The 8,373-nt window shown below is 43.6% G+C and overlaps 1 protein-coding gene across 3 annotated transcripts in view; it reads right to left on the bottom strand.

Moving 5' to 3' along the window:
* Positions 1-401: 401 nt before the first annotated feature.
* LOC139416506 (Rho GTPase activating protein 46b) overlaps positions 402-8,373 on the bottom strand; it is a 92,348-nt gene continuing 84,376 nt past the window's right edge. For all 3 annotated transcript variants that reach the window (XM_071165187.1, XM_071165188.1, XM_071165189.1), the window contains 4 exons: positions 7,711-7,910; positions 5,209-5,300; positions 4,859-5,028; positions 402-4,659 (listed from right to left, as the gene is read on the bottom strand). In XM_071165187.1, coding sequence (XP_071021288.1) covers positions 4,465-4,659; positions 4,859-5,028; positions 5,209-5,300; positions 7,711-7,910 — 657 coding nt within the window. In that variant the 3' untranslated portion in view covers positions 402-4,464. The remainder of the gene's footprint in view (positions 4,660-4,858; positions 5,029-5,208; positions 5,301-7,710; positions 7,911-8,373) is intronic.

The raw sequence follows: 8,373 nt of genomic DNA, 5'->3' as shown, positions 1-8,373 counted from the left end.
ACTTGGCCTCCTGCATACAACTGTCCAGAGGTTTGTATATGTGCTTTAACACAGAGATACCATGGCTGCTCTTGGGGTTGTGTTAACGTTTATTGCTTATGGGCCACATACGTTCAGATGTGTCAGGGTCCGGGTGTGTTGGATGCAGTGAAAGACATAATTCTACCATAGCACATAGATTTAATTGCATCCAGAACCAAATCCTGCGTAAGCGCTGGCCTCTAGCCATCTACTCAATGTTTCTGTTGGTCACAAAAAAACTTGAACTTTGAAATGCATATTGATGTCAATGGGAGACAAAGGTTAATAGTTAAATACTCATATCTATGCAAAATGAACACATTTTATTACTGTCCATTTGATTTTTCCAATCATTTCATGAAATAAATGCATCTGCAAAATCACAATCGCCATTGCTGTTTTTATTGTTTTTCAAACAGCATACCCCAAAGACCTGCAAGCATATTTACAACAATAGTCAATAGCATCCATCATGTGAGGACAGGGGATTAGAGATAGAAGTGCAATGGATGAGGTGCACACACATGTTGTAACTGTAACCACACACAGTGTAAACATCACACACCTAAGTTATTCTATCATCTCAACAACCACTATCAACACTCATTCCAAGGACGAAAAAAGATTGTGTCAAAGGTTAGGCTATTTATCAAATTGAAAAATTACACTGATGAGTTGCACCACGGGCATTTAAGTCAAATGAAGAGAATAATGACATTACTGTAGAATGGAACATTAGTTGATATTTTTTAACAATATGGTTGAATCATGTTATAACTAATTGGTTTGAACAATCAGTGACCAAAGACCATACTGCTATTCACATATCAAACTGAATATGTACAGCCGTCATCCACAGAAGAGCATAGGATGGAGACAAGTTAAACCAGAGCTTTGGGAGTTCAGTGCGTAAGAGTATGGGCTCTGTCCATGACATCTTCCTCCTTGTTCTGCATGCTCAGCATACAGTTGAAGTCGGAAGTTTACATACACCTTAGCCAAATACATTTAAACTCAGTTTTTCACAATTCCTGACATTTAATCCAAGTAAAAATTCCCTGTCTTACGTCAGATAGGATCACCACTTTATTTTAAGAATGTGAAATGTCCGAATAATAGTAGAGAATTATTTATTTCAGCTTTATTTCTTCCATCACATTCCCATTGGGTTTGAAGTTTATATACACTCAATTAGTATTTGGTAGCATTGCCTTTAAACTGTTTAACTTGGGTCAAATGTTTCGGGTAGCCTTCCACAAGCTTCCCATAATAAGTTGGGTGAATTTTGGCCCAGTCCTCCTGACAGAGCTGGTGTAACTGAGTCAGGTTTGTAGGCCTCCTTGCTTGCACACACTTTTTCAGTTCTGCCCACAAATTCTCTCTAGGTTTGAGGTCGGGGCTTTGTGATGGCCACTCCAATACCTTGACTTTGTTGTCCTTAAGCCATTTTGCTTCAACTTTGGAAGAATGCTTGGGGTTATTGTCCATTTGGAAGACCCATTTACGACCAAGCTTTAACTGATGTCTTGAGATCTTGCTTCAATATATCCTTTTCTCCCTCATGATGCCATCTATTTTGTGAAGTGCACCAGTCCCTCCTGCAGCAAAGCACCCCCACAACATGATGCTGCCACACCTGTGCTTCACGGTTTGGATGGTGTTCTTCAGCTTGCAAGCCTCCCCCTTTTTCCTCCAAACATAACGATGGTCATTATGGCTAAACAGTTTTATTTTTGTCTAATCAGACCCGAGGACCTTTCTTCAAAAAGTACGATCTTTTCCCCATGTGCAGTTGCAAACCATAGTCTGGCTATTTTTATAGTGGTTTTGGAGCAGTGGCTTCTTCCTCGCTGAGCTGCCTTTCAGGCTATGTCGATATAGGACTCGTTTTCACTGTGGATATAGATACTTTTGTACCGGTTTCCTCCAGCATCTTCACAAGGTCCTTTGCTATTGTTCTGGAATTGATTGGCACTTTTCGCACCAAGGTACGTTCATCTCTAGGAGACCGAACGAGCCGCCTTCCTGAGCGGTATGACGGTGCTGGTGTTAATACTTGAATATTATTGTTTGTACAGATGAATGTGGTACCTTCAGGCATTTGGAAATTGCTCTCAAGGATGAACCAGACTTGTGGAGGTCTACAATTTTTTTTCTGAGGTCTTTTGTTTTTCCCATGATGTCAAGCAAAGAGGCACTGAGTTTGAAGGTAGGCCTTGAAATACATCCACAGGTACACCTCCAATTGAATCAAATGATGTCAATTAGCCTATCAGATGCTTCTAAAGCCATGACATAATTTTCTGGAATTTCCCAAGCTGTTTAAAGGCACAGTCAACTTAGTGTATGTAAAGTTCTGACCCACTGGAATTGTGACACAGTAAATTATAAGTGAAATAATCTGTCTGTAAACAATTGTTGGAAAAATGACTTGTGTCATGCACACAGTAGATGTCCAAACCGACTTGCCAAAACTATAGTTTGTTAACAAGAAATGTGTGGAGTGGTTGAAAAATGAGTTTTAATGACTCCAACCTAAGTGTATGTGAACTTCAACTGTATATCCCTGATGCACTCCCAGAAATACCAGCACTGTGCACCCTGCCCACCTCAGCACTGCCCCTGCTGGCTGGAGGTGATGGAAAGCTGGGTATATCCTCCAATGTGGCTATGGAGTACTCAACCCTGGGGGTTTAGGTTTTCAAAAGAAATGGAGGCACAGAGTCACGGCCGCTGTAAAAGCTGTGACTGCAGAACCATCTAGCCTCCAGATACATTATTCTGGCTAAACACACCCTCTAATTTAGGGGCTCCAGCTTCCAGGAATTAGGGAGAGTGTGCTGTATGAACACAAGCTTCTCTATCTCTGATACCACACACACACACACACACACACACACACACACACACACACACACACACACACACACACACACACACACACACACACACACGCATGTACAGTCGATACACAAACACCCACACTGATGTGCAAAAACGTACATACACATGCACACAAACACACGCACGCACACACCCGCAAACACGGACAGCCTTGCAGCACAGAGCCCATCACTAAGATGAGGTAGACACAGAGAAAACATGTGGGGTGCTTAAACCCAAACCCTGACAACACTGCTAAATATAACAGCGACAGCGTGGCCGTTAGGACAGCTGAAATATGGATTTTAAACCGTCTTCCCCTCATGAGGCACGAGATTTAGAGGAATAGGAAAGTCCTTGTTAGGCAATACTGTCTAAAAATAGTAAATCAGCTTGTGTTTTGTCTTAATGGTTTTCCTCCCAGTCTATGGCACTAATGTACCTCAGACCCTCAAACCACTGCCAGATGGCCCCTCCCTATGGCTCGCACTGTAAATTCACAACTGTTGGCGTGGGTGAGGCTTTAGCTACAGGCAGCTACAGCGCTCTCATTTTCTCCTGCATTCTTTTCCCCTGACCTGCTAATAGCTCAAATTTGCTTTTTTACAAGCTCCATCAAAGGTATAATTGTGTTTCTCTGAACGGATGGGAAATAAGCCCACTGTAAGTGTCTGGAGTAAAACAGCTGAAAGTGCTACAAGAAATGCTCCTAATGATTTTAGTTCAAGACTGTATCTCTAACACATGTACACACATCTATGCCTTACTGATTGGGAATCATTTTTCCTGCTAGAGAAACTTTAATTCAGAAATAAATGTGTTTTTCTTTACCTAGAGAGTGAACCTGTCTCTGAGGCCAGTGGAGAGGTCACGAGTAGCATAAACCTTTTTTGTCAACTCATCCTGCAGCTCTGTCAACCCAGACAGAATTCATATTAAATTAGTCAAAAAAGCATTCCAAATTAACTTAGAATGAGAAGGAAAACATTGCTTGAATACACTATTACAATAAAGGAAAGAGAATGGTGATAATACAGATGTTATTTCAGAACACATGACGAAACATAATTCATGACCATAGCGTCAGATATGTATGTGGCACTCAAAGCAGGAAGTAATCCTTTAAAAACCCATATTTACAAATGAGATTTGTCTTGATTTCTCCCTGCACTCTGGCTTAATGTGCATCACAGTCTCCTATTGTGACTGCTCTTCATATCCTGAATCTCACGCCAGCACGGTCCAGTGTTTGGAGCAGAAACATGGGGAGATACATATAGTATGTACAGTATGTCCTGCAGTGTGCTTTAAAACTGATGAACAGTCTCCCATTACCATCACATGTGAGCTTGTCCCAAAGTCTCAAACGAGATGATTCAGAGCAGGAAATCTGTCTTGATTTCCAGTCACTTTCTGGGCAGTCCACTGTCTGTAGTCCTCAGAATGTGGTGTTAGTGAACCAGAGAGAAGGTTGAGATGTGACATGTGTGAAGGAACAGCGGGCTTGTTGTGGGTGAGGTGGCAGTAGAGAGTGTTGTGAGCGGTCTAGAGGAGGCCTCCTCAGATGATGCCCTTGACAAAGCTGGTGTCCAGGTGAACAATGAGCATGCGTAAGAAGGACATCTCTTTCCGTGTGTTCTCAAAGATGATGCGCGGGTCATCCGACTGGCAGCGGAGACAGTTGGGAGCCATCACCATGGCCAGGTTGTTCACGTCCATCTTGGTCTTACTCACATTGACGGGCTGGGCAAACACCTGCAGGAGAGCGAGGGAGTGAGTTTAGGGCGAAAGTGAAGCTCAGAGACATTTATGTGGTGTTTGTTAATTCTGTTTATATTAAAACCTACAGGTATTATGTAGTTATAACTGCAAAACATACAAAGTGACAGATAAACCTGTAAAGAGAGAGAGCGATAGCGAGGGGAGACGAGAGGCCTATATGTAGGAGGGTTACCTGTAAGAAGTGTATAAAGTAGCAGAGCACCAGCCTGCTTAGCTCAGGCAGAGACTGCACCACACTGATCGCTGCCTCTGGATCCTCATAGTTACTGATGCACTGCTTATAGAAGGTCTGAGGGATGACTGGCTCCTCCAGCTCCCTGTACCACAGCTTCAGCAGAGACGCTAGAGGAGAGAGAAACACTCCCTTCAATACACAATGGTGTGCAGCCTGCACGATATACAGCAGTGTTTCCAGCCTTTACAACACATATTTGAAAAGAGGCAATAGATAGTTGTTCAATTCAAGAAAGACATCAGCCAAGAGGAGAAATAGAGCCTGAACGACAGGGATTTTTTTCTTACCTGGGACGTTGGGGTCACCAAGGTTTTCTGGAATATTCCACTGATCCACCTGCAGCTTCAGTGCATTCACCTCGTCAATATCTCCAGGCACCCTGAGGGAAGAGACACACAGCAGATAGAAGTATAACAGGCGCTAGAGACTAGGAAGTAATAGCTTTATCTCCTATTTCAATATGACTGAATACTTGTATGAGAGTATTGACATTGTTCTTGGATTGTGACATAGCCCCACTAGGTGGTGCAGCAACCCCGTTAAGCAGCCCAGGGACAACCACAGCATGACTTTAGCATGTTGCCAAGGTCTAGTCCACACATGGGGGATATGTGAACCCAGGTGGACATGGTTATGCAATACCATTTATATATAATTAGTATGAAAGTAATTTCATATCCGCAGACATGGACATAGCAGTGCTACACGTCCGGAGGTATCTATTACAAGGGAACTGATTGTGCCAAGAAGAAAAACCTAAGCAAAATCCCAGAGCCACAAGGACAACATCAGTCATATCCCTGACACAGGGACCCATGTCTAGTAAAAATAAATAAACCCTGAAGCTAAATAAGTAAACAAAAATAAAGACAATCCTTCCATTGCATGGTTTTTAAAATAAACTGCCAGGGTAGATTTCCTGTCAATTTTCAAATCACACACCCGACAAAAGGGAGATGTGACTCATAAAATGAGAACTGGCTTAAAATAATTATGTGCACATTTGCTCATATCAATATCCTGTTTGTTCTATATACAGTCCACAATCTGTCAGTCTGTGATGAGAATTTAGACAAAGAGGAACAGAGATTGTGTGCAGATAAAACACTTGCGTCTAAACGTACTCCAATACAAACAGAATGGGAGAGAAAGGGGAAACTATACCCACTGTATTTACATTACACACGCATAAAACAATGTCTTTAATTACTGGATGCTGTTATCAAATCAAATCAAATGTATTTATATAGCCCTTCTTGCATCAGCTGATATCTCAAAGTGATTTACAGAAACCAGGCCTAAAACTCCAAACAGCAAGCAATGCAGGTGTAGAAGCACGGTGGCTAGGAAAAACTCCCTAGATGTTATCTGAAGCATGACAGGGCAAGAGCTATATCTGGTGCATTTTCACTCTTTGTTATGTGAGAGGCATTTAGTCTGAATATGTATCATTTGGTAAAGTCAAACATATTAATGTTTGTTTGAACTACCATCTCTCTGGATGACCATCCAGTCTCAGTCTGAGCCAGACTGGGGAGGGGGGTCGTCAGAGCTGCAGAAGTCTATATGGATGCCCTAGGAGAGAGTCTGAATCAGAGAGAACAGGGTGCAGTCCTCTCCTCTTCTCCACAGCCCAGTCAGTGAATGATTAACATCCCCAGGTTAACCAGATGGCTTGTTTGTTTACCAAAGCCCATAGGTCCTGAAGGGTATACCACAAAGCAGGATCAATGAGTTAGCACTAACTGGCCTAAGTGTTCTTACAATTAGGAAGATGAGCTTGAAATAGGAATGGGCTAATCGACTCAACAACCAAAAACACATACCTAAGTTTAGCTTTCTTAATGAACCAGACTGTCAATAGTTATTTCTGGTTGGTCATCAAAATTAGCTGACTAACTCATTGATCCTGCTTTGTAGTATACCCCTTCAAGAGATGCTGTGTTTGTTTAAGTGATTTAACATCTTCTAATTTCAGGCTGACTTGCTCCCCTCCCGGCCAATGGGAGTCTCACACCTCGATCACACTGACAGTGTCATTGCGTTTTGGTACAGAAGTACATTTCTCTCCAATGGAACACTGTGTTTGCATTGCAGCATTGTGTTGCAGAGGCAGTTGCAGGCAGAGCGTTCTGTGTGGTGGATACGTTGGATTTATCCAACTGTATGCATAGACGGCTTGACAGAAATAGTAGCAGAAGGTGAATGATGAACTTTTGTTGCACACATATCAAGATGATGCTGCGAACCATTTTGCGCAATGATGCTGTAATGTGATAGAGGCTTTTGGCGGGTCCCGTAATGCCGCTGGCCTTGGGCTGGGACAGGAGTATCAGAACAGGAGCAGCCCTGACTGTACTGCTTCTTACTGATGAAGCAAAGCCTCTGACCCAATCTTACGTCTAGATTCAATCCGGACCATGGAAGATCCGCGACATACCTTGATTGACATTTAAAGGTAATTTCCGATTGAGCCGACATAACCAGCGTTTACCGTGAATGTGGTCTCCCCGAATGCGGGAACATTACCTTTAAAACGTGTATAGCAGACAAAACGAGATCGGGTTGGCCCTTATTCTGCATCCCATGTTTGCCACCTAGGCTAAACTTTCCACGCCTGTCTTTCTTTACCCCCATAACATCACTTACCCCATACCTCAGAGGGATCCTCATCTGCAGAGACCGTTTCTGGTACGCTATGTTTATCCATTGCCACCAACATTGCCCCCCTCCATCCTTCCACCCCTTCTGTCTGCAGCCCAGCCTGGTGTGCTGGTGTGACTACTCACCTGAAGATTCCCTCTGTCTGGGCCCCTCCCAGGGCCAGGACATACTGGGACAGCTGTACCTGCACCCAGGGGAGCCTGCGCTCCGGGAACTGCTCACTCTGACGCTCCATTATCTCCTCCAGAGCACTGCCGAACAGGGAGGGGGTCACAATGGCTTTCCTCCCCTGGTCTAACTCCTCCAGGGTGGGCTTCCTTAGACCCTGTGAGAAGGAAAAAAATACATGAGAGTCTTCTGTAGACAGGACCTTACTCTAAGCACAGCTCTAGAACCACAAGTCTATTGATTAAGTTTAGAACTGGTAGAAAACTGTCCCTAGCCCATTATCTAGGTAGGCTACTTGAGGCCCACTTGGAGTCTCTCACACTACTGTAACTTCCCTACAGTAATCACAGCTGAACTGTAGGTCAGTTCCCTTGTATACAGTAGAAGGAGACACCGGGCCATATTTAAAGCCCAGATTCCATCTCAGCAGCTCAGAGGGTTAAATATAACCCCCAGTAAAAGTGCTTGGCCTGGGGCTGCAGTAAGGCTGCAGTGTGCTGGCTGTGGGCAAGCTGATTACAGGGTGGGACACAGCAGAGGACAGGGTGGAGGTTGGGAGACTGTTGCTGCACTGATGGAGGGTTGGTTGGGGGGTGTGAGCTCAGACTTGAACCCCATCT

The sequence above is a fragment of the Oncorhynchus clarkii genome, chromosome 9, assembly GCF_045791955.1.
Source record: "Oncorhynchus clarkii lewisi isolate Uvic-CL-2024 chromosome 9, UVic_Ocla_1.0, whole genome shotgun sequence".
In the NCBI taxonomy this organism is placed as follows: Eukaryota; Metazoa; Chordata; class Actinopteri; order Salmoniformes; family Salmonidae; genus Oncorhynchus; species Oncorhynchus clarkii.
Note: the sequence above shows the minus strand (reverse complement) of the source record. Positions and strands in the feature narration are given on the sequence as shown.